This window comes from Carlito syrichta, unplaced genomic scaffold (assembly GCF_000164805.1).
Source record: "Carlito syrichta isolate Samal-C Ts95f unplaced genomic scaffold, Tarsius_syrichta-2.0.1 Scaffold314375, whole genome shotgun sequence".
In the NCBI taxonomy this organism is placed as follows: Eukaryota; Metazoa; Chordata; class Mammalia; order Primates; family Tarsiidae; genus Carlito; species Carlito syrichta.
Genome location: NW_007258471.1, coordinates 13,981 through 29,891, shown reverse-complemented (window position 1 = coordinate 29,891; position 15,911 = coordinate 13,981). Strand labels below are relative to the sequence as shown.

Here is a 15,911-nt window from a genome sequence, read left to right as displayed (position 1 = left end):
AAAATGGAGTAGAAAGATAAATATTTACTTGAGGTCCTATCATGTGCCAATTACTATGCAAAATTTATTCCAGGCCTTTCTATAGAAGAAGATAGTAATTTAAGTGGTCACAAGTGCATGTATATAGTTAAACTTATAATTTGTAAAGTGTGTTTTGTGTATCTTAAGATATTATATTTTACTTAGTAGAATGTGACTTTAATGTTAAAGCAATCAAATAAATATTCAGTCAGAGTTTGTAACCCTGGCAAACTTCAACAAATTTGCACATTCAGTATTGATTTGGGGCCAGGCATGGGCTCATGTCTATAATCCCAGCACTTTGGAAGGCTGAGGTGGGAGGATCGCTTGAGCCCAGGAGTTTGAGAACAGCCTGGGCAACAAAGTGAGACTTCATCTCTACAAAAAAAAAAAAAAAAATCAAAAAATTATCCAGGTGTGGTGGCACATGTCTATAGTCCCAGCTACTCAGGAACCTGAGGCGGAAGGATTACCCGAACCCAGGAAGTCAAGGCTGCAGAGCTGTGATCATGCCACTGCACTCCAGCCTGAGTGACAGGTGACAGAGAGAGACTCCAACTCAAAAAAAGAAAAGAAAAGAAAAGAAAAAAAGATGGATTTGGATCAAGGTAACCTTTCTCCTCCTTGGGATGAAAATCTCGGCCGCTAAATAAATCAGTAACAGACACTTCTGCTGGTAAAACAGGCCAAGCATTATCTTCCCGGGACTTCTCAGATCGATGGTTTAGGGTGTTGAAGGAATACCTTGTCGAACTCACTTAAAAAAAATAAGTTCTTAGTCCTCGCAACAGAAATGGAGCCACAAAGCTCGTTTACATTTACGAACTTGCTTTTGGTGTGAGTCATGGGCGATGAGGATCTTGATTTCTTAAGAAGGGCATAGAAGCTGAGCTAACCTTGAATTTCCTCAGCGGCTTTGTGTAGTGCCTTTGGCATACTGTTACTCAATGCATTTTTGCTGATCCCGTATCCAATTAGCCAGATATCTGTATCTACAAAGAAAGCATCTCTTCACGCCAGATAGGAGCTGCCAGACAGCCTGTGTTTGTAGGACTGCCCTATAGGCCTGAACCTTTGCCCATCAATGAGTGATGAATTAGGTTGCGTTCGCACAGCAGCCCTAATTCCTGGCTATGGCATCTGGGTAAAATCTGACTGTGGCAGCTGTCCTGAGCACATGCTTCCTTCTTTCTTCTCCCAGGCTTCTGGGCTGGCCCTGCTGGTTGTTTTTCCTGCTCACATCTGGCAAGCGTCACTGGATCTTAGGGCGAGAGAGGATTCCAGTGTAACATTTTGATCCATTGCAAGTGCTGGAGCCACTGAGCCAGGGCAGCCACAGGTGCGAACGTGATGAAACTTGGTGCCTCTGATGGCAGAAGCCTGGGTTAACCTTAGAACCTTAGGAAAGTCCCCACCAGGCAAAAGGGACTCCAGAGTTAATGATTACTGTGAAAGCAGGAGTAAAGACACAAATGAGAGCACATGGGAGACAGAGGGACTTGACGTTGAAAATGAGATGGAGAGAGAATTCTGAATTACAAATCAGAGGAAGAGTCTCTTGCCGCATCTGTGAAAAATGAATGGGTTGGCTCTACTGACCAGTGGCAACAGAAGCCAAGGGAATACGATTCTAAAATATTTGGGAGCATTTCATACAAAAACGAGGAGATTTAGAATTAAGTAGAGAGGGCCGGGAGTGGTGGCTCATACCTGTAATCCCAGCACTTTGGGAGGCAGAGGATTGCCTGAGACCAGGAGTTTGAGACCAGCCTGGGCAACTTGGTGAGACCTCGACTCTACAATTAAAAAATTAGCTGGGCATGGTGGCCATGCCTGTATTTCCAGCTACTTAGAAGGTTGAAACAGAAGTGGAAGGATGGCTTGAGGCCAGTAGTTCAGGATTAGCCTGAGCAGCATGGTGAGACCTCATTTCTACAAAACATTTAAAAACTATCCACATGTGGTGGTGTACGCCTGTGTTCCCAGCTACATGGGAGGCTGAGGTAGAAGGATTACCTGAGCCCAGCAGGTCGAGGCTACATTGAGCAGTGATCATGCCACTGCACGTCAGGCTGGGTGACAGAGTAATTCCCTGGCTCAAACAAACAAACAAACAAACAAAGAATTACATATAAGGACAAATGGAAAATGAAGGCTCTTTCGAGGGGGTTATCAGAGGGCCATTGGAGAGGCTGTAGTTTTACAACGTTTGTGTCCGACTGTGGATTTGCAGAAGGTATCTGTCGGAGCTGGGCTGAAAGCCGGATTCGGGAAGTGGGTGGAGCCCGGAACAGCCAGGGTGCTCTGAGATGGCCTCCACGTGGGGCAGAGTATGGGAAACCGTGCAAATCCTAGGGCTGCACAAAGCGGAGTGGCCCTTGGGGTAGCACTTAGAGGTGGCTTTCAAAGGACACTCCCCTTTGAAACATTGCTCTGTGCTGGCAGAAGGGCTGTGATTTCTTCAGATCAGCTGATAGGAGACTCTGATGTTTACCAGCTTCAGGGAGATCGGGCCATTGTGATTTTTTTTTTTCCCTGTAGTAAAACTAGCCCCAGCCAGCCTGACAGGGAATTTACTGCCTGAGCTATTTTCCAACATGAGTTTTACTGGCAAAACCAGGCGTGAAGGGGCCTGTTGACACTGACTTTATTTTTACTGCCAGCTTTCAAGTGGGAAGAGGGAAATTAAGAGTAAAGGTTAGCAGGTGAGCAGAAGAACCCTTGCCCTGTCACTGGCGGGCGCGTGTGCCTCTCCGTGCGTGCGTGTGTGTACCTGTGTCTATGTGTGTGCAGGCTTCTCCAAAGGCCAAGCGTGTGCCCTGCTCTGGTTGACAAGACCTGGTCACTTGTCTGTAGGTATTGATGCCAGGTGGGGTGTGGTGCAAAATGTGTGGATTCTTTGGCTCCTTTCTAAGATAGATTTTAGAGTGGCCAGCAAAGTTTTCAAACAAAGTTTATGAGAGAAGGAAAAGAGGAGGGACAGAGAGACATGCCAGAGCCGGCATGGGCGGCAGAAGCCACACCTTTTGCGCTTTACAGTAGGTCTGATATACCTTCATGATGGTTGAAATGTTAAAGACGGTAGAGCCCAGGTAATTGCTGCCCTCTCAACTCTGATGGGAGGAGGGGTGGTCTTATGATCATTTCTATGGTTTTGATCAGTTAAAGGGTGGCATTGAGCTTTTTACCTACAACAGAGAACCTGAAGAACTTTTAGTAATTATGCGCTGAAAGCTTGGGCTGTCCTAGTCTTACCTGTGATGGGATTTTCTTTTAGTTTGCCAAGAGGGTGGGGAAGGCTGCCAGCTTGGCCTGCAGTAAAATGTACTTTTAAAAGTGTCTGAATGCTTCCTAAAACCTACCTAGGGGAAATTTATCTATCTGTGTCTAACCTGTGTTAGCTACCCTGCCTCAGGTATGATAACAGGCGCCTGGCTGGTTGTTTGGCAGTTTCCTACTTGTTTATTGTAAAGAAGGTAAATCAGTCTGCAGGGTTTTCTGGATTGGAGAGCAAGGAATATTTACTGTCAACAGAATGAGGGCAAGGAGATATAAGATACTGAACTCCAGGGTGCATCTGGTGTCAGGGCAAAAGCGTAAAAAGGTGGGGAAGCCAATTGCCGGGCAGTTCTGTCTTGAATGAAACTTTTAAGCATTGGGGTGGGAAATACAGCTTGGAAAATTGCCGTCTGGTCAACACACCAACCAATAGAACTAAACAGGGTAGGACTCAAATTCGGTTTCCTCGTTTTAAAAAAATGATTATTTTTTAATTCCCCAAAGGATAGCAGATGGAGTATTACCAGGCGGAGATGAGAACTTGAATGAAGAGTTAGAAGGCAAGTCTCTGGTTTATTTCCAGAGAAATTGAGCATCCAGGGACTATCATTACTGGGAACACTACCCACAGGAATTGTTCTCCACCGAGAAGGAAACCAGGAAATTGTTGTTCTACTCAGGACTGATCCAGGAGCCATGAAAGCCATTACTTCAGAAGACTTCGAAGATTGTTTGCTGAACAAGGTAAGGACAGATGCTGGGCTTTCCTGTGCACCCCTCTTCCCTGTGTATCCCCACTCCTTCCCCCAGCCTTGATCCCGAAAGGATTTCAGGATGCTTCAAAAGATACACACTCCTCATAAGGTATTTTGGAACTTAACTAGACCCTTCTCTTTGAGGGTCTAGTGCCCAGAGGCATAGAGTATAGAACGGAGAGTTGGAATCTGGGCTGGAGCTCCAGCTCTGCCACTGATACTTGTGTGGTCACGAGTCACTTAACCTGCCTGAGGGCCAGATGTGGTGGCTCATGCCTGTAATCCCAGCACTTTGGGAGGCCAAGGCAGGAGGATTGCTGGAGCCCAGGAGACCAAGACCAGCATCGGCAACATAGCCAGACCTCATCTCTAAAAAAATAAAGGCTGGATGCGGTGGCTCAACCCTGTAATCCCAGCACTTTGGGAGGCCAAGGTGAGAGAATTGCCTGAGTCCAGGGGTTCGAGACTGGCCCATGCAACTTGGCGAGACCTCATCTCGACAGTAAATCAAAAAATTAGCCGGAGATGGTGGTATGCGCCTGTCGTTCCAACTACTTCGAAGGCTGAAGCAGAAGGATGCCCTGAGCCCAGGAGGTCAAGGCTGCAGTGGCCATGAGTGTGCCACTGCACTCTAGTCTGAGCAACACAGTGAGACTCCAACTCAAAAAAAAAAAGAGAAAGAAATAAAAAAAATTAGCCAGGCATGGTGGTACATGTCTATGGTCCTAGCTACTTGGGAGACTGAGGTGGAATGATCACATGATTACTGCCTGAGCTATTTTCCAACATGAGTTTTACTGGCAAAACCAGGCGTGAAGGGGCCTGTTTACACTGACTTTATTTTTACTGCCAGCTTTCAAGTGGGAAGAGGGAAATTAAGAGTAAAGGTTAGCAGGTGAGTAGAAGAACAGGAGCAGGAGTTTGAGGCTACAGTGAGCCAGGATTGTGCCACTGCACTCCAACCTGGGTGACAGAGACCCCTGCTGAAAAAACAAACAAAAAACAATCTGCCTGAGCCTCTGCTTTCTTCTCTGTAAAATGCGAGTGATATAGGGACTTAATGGGGTCATTGAAAAAGAGCAAATGAAATTAAGACAAAGTTTTTTAAAACTGTGAAACTGGCCATTGCTTTTGTTCAGTTCTGGCCAGGCCATGTGTTCATTGACCTATGGCCACCATGCATTTGTTAAACCCTGACCCAACCATGTAGCTCTTTGAACTCTGGCCAGGCTGTGTTTTACTAAACTTTGGCCCCCTCCCCTATCTTCGGGAGGTGAATCTTCTCTCTCTAATCTACTTTCTAAATAAATGATATTTTCTAATCTAAAAACAACAGCAATAACAAAAAAACCCCATGAAGCTGCTAAGTTTTTAAAAAATATTCTACTTTTAGAACACATCAATTAAGAGCTCATCTGATTTCTTCTAGATAGAGTCATAGGCTCTTAAAATGTTAAACTTGAGGGGACTTTAAATATTATCTAACACAGATGAGGCTATTAAGGCATGATGTTAATTTTAAAACAAAAATACTTCAACTGACTAAGAGGTAGGGACTAGCCTGTGGTTTTCATGCCGTCACAGGTAAATAAAGCAAAAGATAATTATCATAGTGATAAGCATATTTCTTAGGCTAAACCATTAACAGAGATACATAAGGAAAAATCTATGAGAATAAAAATTATAATCAACAAAGTGATTTCCATTATTCCACTTTTGAGGGCTCTACATGGAAGAGATGCTGATTTTGTATTTTTTTTTTTTTTTTCTGAGTTGGAGTCTCAATCTGCCACCCAGGCTGGAGTGCAGTGGCACATTCCTGGATTGCTCAGGCAATCCTTCCACCTCAGCCTTCCAAGTAGCTGGAACTACAGGCATGCCTGGCTAATTTTTTGATTTCTTTGTAGAGATGAAGTTTCGCCAAGTTGCCCGGGCTGGTCTCAAACTCCTGGGCTCAGGTCATTCTCTCACCTCAGCCTCCCAAATTGCTGGGATTATAGGCATTAGCCACCACGCCTGGCCTGATTTTGTATTTTTTGTAAGAAAAGACTCCAGATTTTTTCTCCTGGCTTCAAATATCTTCAATTGCTCGGTCTTTCTCCACTCTGTTTCCCTTGCATTTTCAACAGTAAAATTCTAAGTAGTGAAACATATGTTGAATCTCCCATGCCGCTTTTTTTTTAACCTACAGAGTATTTTTTTTTAAATTTTGCAAACATTTCAAAATAGTGAGTTTTGCCAAAAAATCCAGTTTTTTAATCTGCCCTCTTGAAAAAAAAATGTCAGGATATCTGGCAGCCATAGGTCCCCGTGTTTGCCTGGAAATTGTGAGCTGGGCCTGAGTGTCTTTTAAGCATGTGGTGACCAGTTCTCAGGAGGCTGTGGCGCTTCTGGGTCTAATGCCTGCACCCCGGACCCCTCACTCTCTCACGTGTGTCTCCTGCTCATCCCTGCAGATGGTTGAGTATCCCACTCTTGTCCCCAAGAACTGTGTCCTGAGCAGGTCTCAGGCCCAAGCTCCTTCTCTCCACCTTTTTGGCCCACATTCTTCAAACTCAGCTCAGAGTCCACTTTCTCAAGGATTCCCCTGACACCCAGCACAAAATGGTTTTGCTCTCCTACGAACTCCCATTATAATGATTATTGACATTGCTAATTTGGCAATCAACTGTATACTGACTTCTCACACCTTTCCTGTTAATACTGCAGTTGCCCACCCCCCCCTTTTTTTGAGTAGGAGTCTCCCTCTGTCACCCAGGCTGGAGTGCAGTGGCACGCTCACAGCCACCATAGCCTCGACCTGCTGGGCTCAAGCGATCCTTCCGCCTCAGCTTTCCAAGTAGCTGTAACTACAGGCGCACGCCACCACACTCGGCTGATTTTTTGATTATTGTAGAGATGAGGTCTCACTAAGTTGCCTAGGCTGATCTCGAACCCCTGGGCTCAGGCAATTCTCTCACCTCAGCCTCCCAAAGAGCTGAGATTATAGGCCTGAGCCGCTGGGCCGGGCCCAGTCCCTTAAATATTATATCATTTCATTCTTTGTAAGTTTTTGGGGAGAGGGGAAGTATCTTGGGTATCTCTCCTTTGATATTCACAGAGTATCTTGCACATATGTGGTAGGAAATATCTTCAGAGCTCATTGAGGATAAAACAAGAGTGTGTAGAAAGTGCAGGCAGTTTGAGGCACATACAGGAGAATCTAATCGACAACCACATGATATCCATATCACCTCCATTTTTTTTTTTTTGAATCAGGGTCTCATTCTGTCACCCAAGCTGGAATGCAGTGACACAGTCCCAGCTCACTGAAGCCTTGAGATCCCAGGCTCAGGCAATTCTTCCGCCTTGGTTTCCTCAGTAGCCAAGACTACAGGCACATGCCACCACACCAGCTAATTTTTTTGTGGTGACAGGGTCTTGCTACGTTGTCCAAACTGGTCTCAAACTCCTGGCTCAAGTAATCCTCTTGCCTCCGTCTCCTAGAGTGCTGGGATTACAGGTGGGAGCTACCATGCCCGACCCCTGATTGTTATAGAAGAGGAAACAGTGGCTCATGGATACTAAATAACTTGTCCAAAGTAACACAGCTACATTGTGAAGGTGCTGAGATTTCAGCCTCGTGTTTTTCAGTCCAAAGGCCGTATTTCCTCTGCTGAATCCCTCCAGATCTGCAAACACATACCGAGGACTTGCTTTATGCAAAAATACTGTGGTATGGTTTGAGGTGGACCAGGGTTTGAGATGTGTTTTCCTAAATGAGAGGTAGATGCTGTGTTTTGGGTCTGAAGGATACCTTGTCCCACCTGCAGATTCTGCACATAACTTCAAAGGACAAAGGAGAAAGTTCTGTGTGCGGATAAGCAAAAGTTTAACATGATACATGGCCGACCACAAGGGCTGCAATACAGATTTCAACAGAATGCTGGAGGAGGCAGAGGAGGACAGAGGAGTATTAGTTCTGATGGGACAGGTGTCTTGGAGAAACAGGAGTGGAGGCTGTGTGTCACACCTCTTTGGGAGGCCAAGGCAGGAGGACTGCTTGAGCCCAGGAGTTCAAGACCAGCCTGGGCAAAACAGTGAGACCCGTCTCTACAAAAAATCAAAAAATTTGCTGGGCATGGTGGCATACTCCTGTAGTCCTAGCTAGTTGGGAGGCTGAAACAGAAGGATCACTTGAGCCCAGGAGGTCAAGGCTGGGGTGAGCCACGATGGTGCCACTGTACTCCAGCCTGGGCAATAGAGGGAGACTTTGACTCAAAAAAAAAAGCAAAACAAAGCAAAAAGAAAAGAAAGAGGAGTGGAAACAAAACCTTAGAGGATGCATAGTGTTCTAATAAGTGAAGTACAGGGAAGATCTTCCCATCTAAGAAAATCCCATTCAAACACTTAAGTTGGGTTGATTCCCAGTCACCTCTGGGGAGGCAGAACGAGGCAGTGGTTACGAAGATGGACTTTGGGATGACACTGCCTGGGTGGGAACTCCTGTTCTGTGACTTCTTAACCCTGGGACTCTGGGAAAATTATTTTGATTTTCTGAACTGCAGTTTTCTCGTCTGCAAAATGGGGCTAATCGCAGCACCCACCTGAAAGCGTTATCGGGAGGCTCAACTGAGCCCACCTTTATGAAGTCCCCCCTTGAGATGCTTCTGCGGCCTTTGGGCCCACAAACGTCCTGTGTGGCCCAGGAGTTTGCTTCATAGAAGCAAGTCATAGAAGACTTCATCTGAAGAGAAAGGGCTATCGCAGTGGAAAGCCTGCCGTCCTGTCTGCATCTATCACCGAGTCTAGGTCTTCGCCCCCTTACATTGTTAGCTTCCGGAAGGCAGGGGTGACACCTGCTTTCATTGTGCTGTGTGTTTGCTTTGATGCTGATTATTGGACTTAATGCAATTCCAGAACTGAAGGTCTGACTTCTTGTTTTCTGGAAGGAAGTTCTCCGCCTTTCCCCCGCCCCAGAGACACTCATTGTGGGTAACCTCCAGGCAGGCCGTGTGCCCATGCGTCTGACTGGGCCTGTGTGACATTCCTGGTCGGCCGCTTAGCGCCGCCGCTCTGTCTCTGTCTCAAGGAAGCGAGTCGGAGTGCAAGTGAGTCAGAGCGATGTGGTTGCAGGGAATAACCTTGAATTCCCAATCATTTATATTTGAAACAGTGAATTATTCACGAACTTGAGCTATTAATAGCAGCAAACAACTTGTGGGACAACAGTGGCAGGGAAGGCAGAGGGGAAGGCCGCCCGGGATGGGCCGTGTGTGTGTGTGTGTGTGTGTGTGTGTGTGTGTGTGTGTGTGATCAGACACGTACACATACACACGCCTGGGAAGAGGAACGCCCACACAGAATGGATGGTGCCTCAGATGACTGCTTTGGCATGACCTCTGCTTAATCAGAATTAATGAATCTGAGCCAGGCTCGGTGGCTCAGCCTGTCATCCTGCGCTTTGGGAGGCTGAGGTGAGTGGATCGCCTGAGCCCGCGGGTTCGAGACCCGCCTGGGCAACTTGGCGTGACCTCATCTCTACAGTAAATTTAAAAAATGAGCCGGGCGTGGTAGTGCGTGCCTGTAGTTCCAGCTACTCGGAAGGCAGAGGCGGAAGGACCGCCGGAGCCCAGCAGGTCGAGGCTGGGGGCCGGGAGCGGCCACTGCACTCCAGTCTGGGCGATAGAGTGAGACTCCAACTCAAAAAAAAAAAATGAATCTGCATGCTAATGAGCGTGGCATAACTTTTCTGGGGCCGGACCTGATGATCTAACCACATCTAACGTGGTTAGAGCCATACAATCCACTTCTGCATGTGCCTGTCCCATCTGTAAATGAAGCCTTTGAAAAAAGAAACATGCACCTTTGTTCACTGGTTAATCAGCAGAGGAGATGAGTGAGACTTGAACTTGACCCGAGGTCGAGTTTGGATTGAATGTGCTTTGAGTCCATCTTAAATTATCGTGTTTCCCCCTTGCATTTGTTTCCAAGGTTCGCCCTGAAGTAAATCTGACGGCACGGCTGTCTCAAAGCTGCAAGTGGGTCCTTTCTTGCCCCCTGAAGTTTGAGGGACAGCAAAGGGATCGGGGGTTGGGCTTGCCATGGGTCTCATTTGGAGTGGCGCCTTCTGGCTTGATCAGGATCCCTCTCTGGGAAGCGGCCTCAGACCCCAGGCTCTGAAATGGAATCCTCTTGCTGTGTCTCTCTAGGATGTGGCCAGGATAACCGGAAGGAGACAGCCTGGGGGTTCTGGGTTGTCCCAGGGTGGGGGACTGGGGAGCTGGGGGCAGGGGGACGGGGTGAAAAGAGGTGCCTGGGACCAAGCCTGGAAAAGCCCTCCATGCCAACCACTTTGGGGCCATGAATAGCCGGTGATTCTGGATGAGTAAGAGCCTGTTGCAGGAAGTGTAGCTGGAGACGTGGAGAGCCCATCTCGCTTCTCTGGTCCTCTGTAAAGTGACACCAGACAAGATAATTTCTGAGATCTCTTCTGTTTCTAAGATCCTGATTCTAAGTTTCAGCAGAGGTGAGGGAGGAAGAAAAGCAAAGCCGGAATTTGTGATTCCAGGTCTCGAAAAGCATTCTCTGATTCTGGTTTTCACCTTTAGAAATCAAAACAGAGGCCAGGCGTGGTGGCTCAAGCCTGTAATCCCAGCACTTTGGGAGGCTGAGGCGAGAGGATTGCCTGAGGCCAGGGGATGGAGACCAGTCTGGGCAACTTGGTGAGGCCTTGTCTCTACAATAAATCAAAAAATTAGCCGGGCGTGGTGGCGCGTGCCTGTAGTTCCAGTTACTTGGGAGGCTGAAGCGGAAGGATCACCTGAGCCCAGCAGGTCAAGGCTGCAGTGGCCGTGAGCATGCCACTGCACTGCAACCTGGGTGACAGATTGAGACTCCAACTCACAAAACAAATTGTGCCCCCATTTGATGGTGAAATTTTCTTGCTAGGCAGCACGAGACCACACACTTCCTAGAAGACAACGATACTCTCTCATTCATTGTGTAGGGTTATTATCAGCTCGTCTTTATGACCTGCTTTGATTTCTTTTTTAATCCCAAAGTGCTGTGATTACAGGCTTGAACCACCACGCCTGGCCCATTCTCTACCCTTTTAGCAGTTCAAATGACTTGATAGTGTCTATATAGTGATGAGTCTTTTATTAGTTTATTAACTGAGAAAACAAATTATTTGTGTGTGTGTATAATATAATATATAGTACGTGTTATATATGAGGGAGACCCCCAAAAACTAGAATTATCTTTCGGCGGGCAGGCCCCTTGTAATACAGGCTTCCTCTACTAGGTAAGTGTTCTAGGAACCCATTGGTGTCAGTATACCAGCTAGTCTTGTGAGAGGCTGCCTTCCACTTCAGTGAATTTTGTAGAGATTCTTTTAACACGTTTGCCCTTTCTTTTCTTTTTGAGACCGAGTCTCACTCTCCTCCAGGCTGGAGTGCAGTGGCCTGCTCGTGGACACCACAGCCTCAAACTGTTGGGCTCAGGCGATCCTTCCGCCTCAGCCTCCCAAGTAGCTGGAGCTACAGGCATGGGCCGCTACACCCGGCTAATTTTTTTTTTATTGTAGAGAGGAAGCCTCGCCATGTTGCCCAGGCTAGTCTCGAGCCCATGGGCTCAGGCAATCCTCCCTCCTCTGTTTCCCAAAACGCTGGGATTAAGGAGTGAGCCACCACACTAGGCAACACTTGCCCATTTCATGAAGGATGATTTACAAGCACACCGTGCTGAGTGTTCAGTCGTTTCTGATCAAAGATGGCGTGACTGCCATGTCCCATCCTCCCTCTTCACCCGACGTCACCCCCCGTGACTTTTTTTGTTCCCCTGGATGAAAAAGGTCCTCCAAGGGAAATGTTTTGCGGATGTGAAAGAGGTGAAACATAAAACGGCAGAAACACTAAAAGCACAAAATTGATAAGCCTAAAAAAGTTTGAGCAGTGGAAAGTGTCTTGATAAGTGTCCTGCATCAAACAGAGAGTACTTTGACAGTAAGTGAAGTTTAAACGTGTAAGAATAAATACATAATTTTTTAATGAATAAATTCCAGGTTTTTTGGTTCCCCCATCATATATCATATATGTGTGTATATATATGTATGTATATGTATGTATATATACACATATATATACTATATATAGTCATCACTATGTTACAGACATTCAAGTTCTATTCTATAGAATCACACCAGAGGACTTGGAAGCTTGGGAGGTTAGCCTTGGACCTCAACACATTCTGAGAACTTAGCTGTTAGAAAAGACTATTTTCCAACCATTCTGATGCAATGTTCTATCTAGTTAGCATTCCTTTTTCCCACTATACCTGATCAGACCTCAGGTCCTCGAACTTCCCTAGTCTACCAGAATTGCCAGACCTGGTGGCTCACGCCTATAACCCCAGCACTTTGGGAGGCAGAGGTGAGAGGATTGCCTGAGCACAGGGGTTCAAGACCAGCCCGGGCAACTTGGCAAGACCTTGTCTCTACAATAAATCAAAAAAATTAGCAGGGCATGGTGGCCCACACCTGTAGTTCCAGCTACTAGGAAGGCTGAGGTAGAAGGATCACCTGAGCCCAGCAGGGTGAGGCGGCAGTGGCTGTGAACGTGCCACAGCACTCCAGCCTGGGTGACAGGGGGAGACTCCTACTCAAAAAGAAAAAGAAATCTACCAGACTGGCTCTATCCATTCCCTATTCAGGCTGAAAAATACAGCCCATACTGCACCTCCCTCCCCCTTGCTCTTTTGTCTCGCTTTAGCTCTTGGTCAGCTGACTCCAATCTTTGTCTCCACTCTTCCCTTGGAGAGCTGCGAGGTGCTGGAGAACCTCTCATAACTGGGCCCGCTGGTATACCACCACCTCATGGACCCAACCCCTGCGGAGTCGGGGCATTGCTGGGCCACCTCTACGCATGCATCTCAGCAGTCTCTCGTTCCTTATAGATGTGGTTTTACTAGTCTGTCATTGGAAGTCACCCACCTGTCACCTCAGCACATTGCTTTGTTTCGTACTCTAAAGAAAACAGACTGCAGACAGGAAATCGCTCTGATTCCTACCTTCTTACCTGTATCTGCAACCTTCCTCCCTCCCTCCTTCCTTCCTTCTTTCCACCTCTCTCCCTCCCTCCTCCTCTTCCTTCCTGACATAGCAAGGTCAAGCCCCTGCTCTGGTTTCTGGATCCGCATGACTCCTTTGGCTGAGACACCCTTGCACATGGTCTTGCTCTCCGCTACCTCTTTCCTTCCCACTCTTTTCTCTCAGCATTTAAACATGTTCAAACCTGTGTTGTGTCATTTTGCAAAGAACCGTTGGCATCCCTGCAGTTTTGTGTTTTTCCATAACCAAACTTCTGGGAGCAGCTGCTAGACTCCGTCTTCACTCGCTTGTGTCCCTTTCACTCCTAACCCACGGCTTAATTCCCACCTCACCCCTGCTGTGGATGCAGAGGCCTCCCTCACCCCCCTGCCACCGTCCTCTCCCCCCCATAGCACTCCCATTCTAGCTGTCAAGCCCTATGGACATTTTTCAGGCCTGAGCTCCTGAACCACTTACAGTTGAACTTCTTCTTACTTTGTTTTTGAACTTCTTCCTTTATTTCCAAGACCTCCCACGGTTTGGTCGCCCTTGCCTAAGGCGATCTCTGCTCCAACAGTAGTAATTCTCTCTCTTTGCTTCTCATGCCTAGCTAGACTCCTGCCACTTTCTCTTTCTCGAACAACCTTGGTGCTCTTGTCTTCCCAGCTAACTCTTCCTGACCTCTCAAGATACAACTCCAACATGCTCTTCCTCCAGGAAGGCCCCCCAGACCTCCAAACTAGATGAAGTGTCCTTTTTCTAAGTGTACCCACAGCACCCCTGTGCAAGCCTCTACCTGGCACTAGAGTGCAGTGATTTTAATTTTAAATTTATTTGTCTTGCTTTGTCAAGCTGTCCATAAACCTCGTGACAACATGTGTGCACAGAACTTGGCATAAAATTGAATCACAGCACGTATGAGAAGTCCTACACTTAATTATAGGTCTCTAAAACATCCTCCTTTATTTTTGTCATGGCAAATGACTGACTGACCTCCCTGTGATCTTTCTCTTGCATGCTCTGGAAGATGCAGAGCCTCCTAGTTCACAGATGTTCAAGGCGGGTACCCTTGTTTCCTTCTCCCAGGATGAATACAGTGAAATGGACATGAAAGGTAGGAAGAGGAGTGGGTGACTGCTCACGGCCAAAAGATGTTAAACGCTGGCGTGGATATGATCGCTGTATTCAAGATCAGACCAGGGATTTTGAAAAGGCAATTTGGTGTATATCCTCTGTTTCCAATGAGATTGTAAGTGCCTTAAGATCAGGGCCTCATCTTCTGTTTCTTGTTACTGCGGGTGAGTGGAAAGTATTTGCTTGTTTTTCAAAGATAGTCCTTTGTGTTTGGGATATGTGCATATAAAACAGGAAGGCTCCGTCAACTTCTCTATGTGTCCCCAGTGGCACACTACACTTCCCCATTATGGCGTCGCCATTCTTGCGTTCCGTAATTAGGTCTGTCTTGCTCACCACTGTGGGTCATGGCTCTATCTGTCTTATTCATGGCTGTGTCCCAGAATGCAACAGTGTCCAGCACAGAGCAGGTTCTAAATAAATACTGATGACCTGACTCCATATGTGGTGCATAGCATGTGTGCAAATAGATGCATACTCACATTAGTATTCCATGTACATATGAAGTTGGCTTGTTGGTTGATGAGAGGTATGAATGCAATCTCAAGACTGGACTAGACTTAGCTTAGGGAAACAGAAATCTCTTTGATTTGGGTTTTTCCTTATTTTTTTGAGTTAGAGTCTCATTCTGTCACCCAGGCTGGAGTGCAGTGGCACACTCACAGCCACTGCGGCCTCGACCTGCTGGGCTCAGGCATCCTTCCGTTTCAGCCTTCCAAGTAGCTGGAACTACAGGCGCAAGCCACCACAGGTGGCTAATTTTTTGATCTTTTGTAGAGACAAGGTCTGGTTAAGTTGCACAGGCTGGTCTCCAACCCTTGGGCCCAGGCAGTCCTCTTGTCTCTGCCTCCCAAAGTGCTGGGATTATAGGCATGAGCCACCTTGCCCAGCTGGTTTTTTGTGTTTTTTTCCCTAGCTGTCTTGGCCCATTTATGGATGTCCCAAGACGTCTCCAGACTATGTAGAAATAGCCATTATACCAAACCCAGAAAGAATATAAGGATTATGGATGGGCATTGGATTTCACTGTGTCAAACATTGCTTAATGTCAGTCCCTGGCTGAAAGAGGGTTGCAGTGCCACCAGCCTGCAGGAGCAATGTGACAAGGAGCCCCCTCTATTTCAGAAAAACCTTCAGACTTTTCCCATCCCTTTTCTCATCTGGGGTTTTCTTTGTCTCTTCTGGAGTTTACTAAAAGTTCCTTTGTGTTTCCCACAAACATCTATTTCTCTAAACATTTTTTTTTTTAGTAGGAGTCTCACTCTGTCACCTAGACTGGAGTGCAGTGGCACGCTCACGGCTACTGCAGCCTCAACCTGCTGGGCTCAGGTGATCAGTCCACCTCAGTCTTCCAAGTAGCTGGAACCGCAGGTATGCGCCACCACGCCTGGCTAACCCTAAACTTTAATTATTATTTTTTTATTTCTTGTAGGGATGAGGTCTCGCCAAGTTGCCCAGGCTGGTCTTGGACCCCTGGGCTCAGGCAATTCTCTCACCTCCGCCTCCCAGGGTGCTGGGATTACAGGTGTGAGCCACCGCACCCAGCCAACCTTAAGTTTCTTTTTTTTTTTTTGAGTTGGAGTCTCACTCTGTCTCCCAGACTGGAGTGCAGTGGCCGCTCCTGGCCACTGTAGCCTTGACCTGCTGGGCTCCGG

The 15,911-nt window shown here is 47.0% G+C and overlaps 1 protein-coding gene across 1 annotated transcript in view; it reads left to right on the top strand.

The window, feature by feature from the left end:
* Nucleotides 1-2,169: 2,169 nt before the first annotated feature.
* Nucleotides 2,170-15,911, top strand: part of MAB21L3 (mab-21 like 3) — a gene marked incomplete at its 3' end in the record, with an annotated part of 25,195 nt that continues 11,453 nt past the window's right edge. The window contains exons 1-2 of the mRNA XM_008071572.2: nt 2,170-2,320; nt 3,884-4,044. Coding sequence (XP_008069763.2) covers nt 2,170-2,320; nt 3,884-4,044 — 312 coding nt within the window. The remainder of the gene's footprint in view (nt 2,321-3,883; nt 4,045-15,911) is intronic.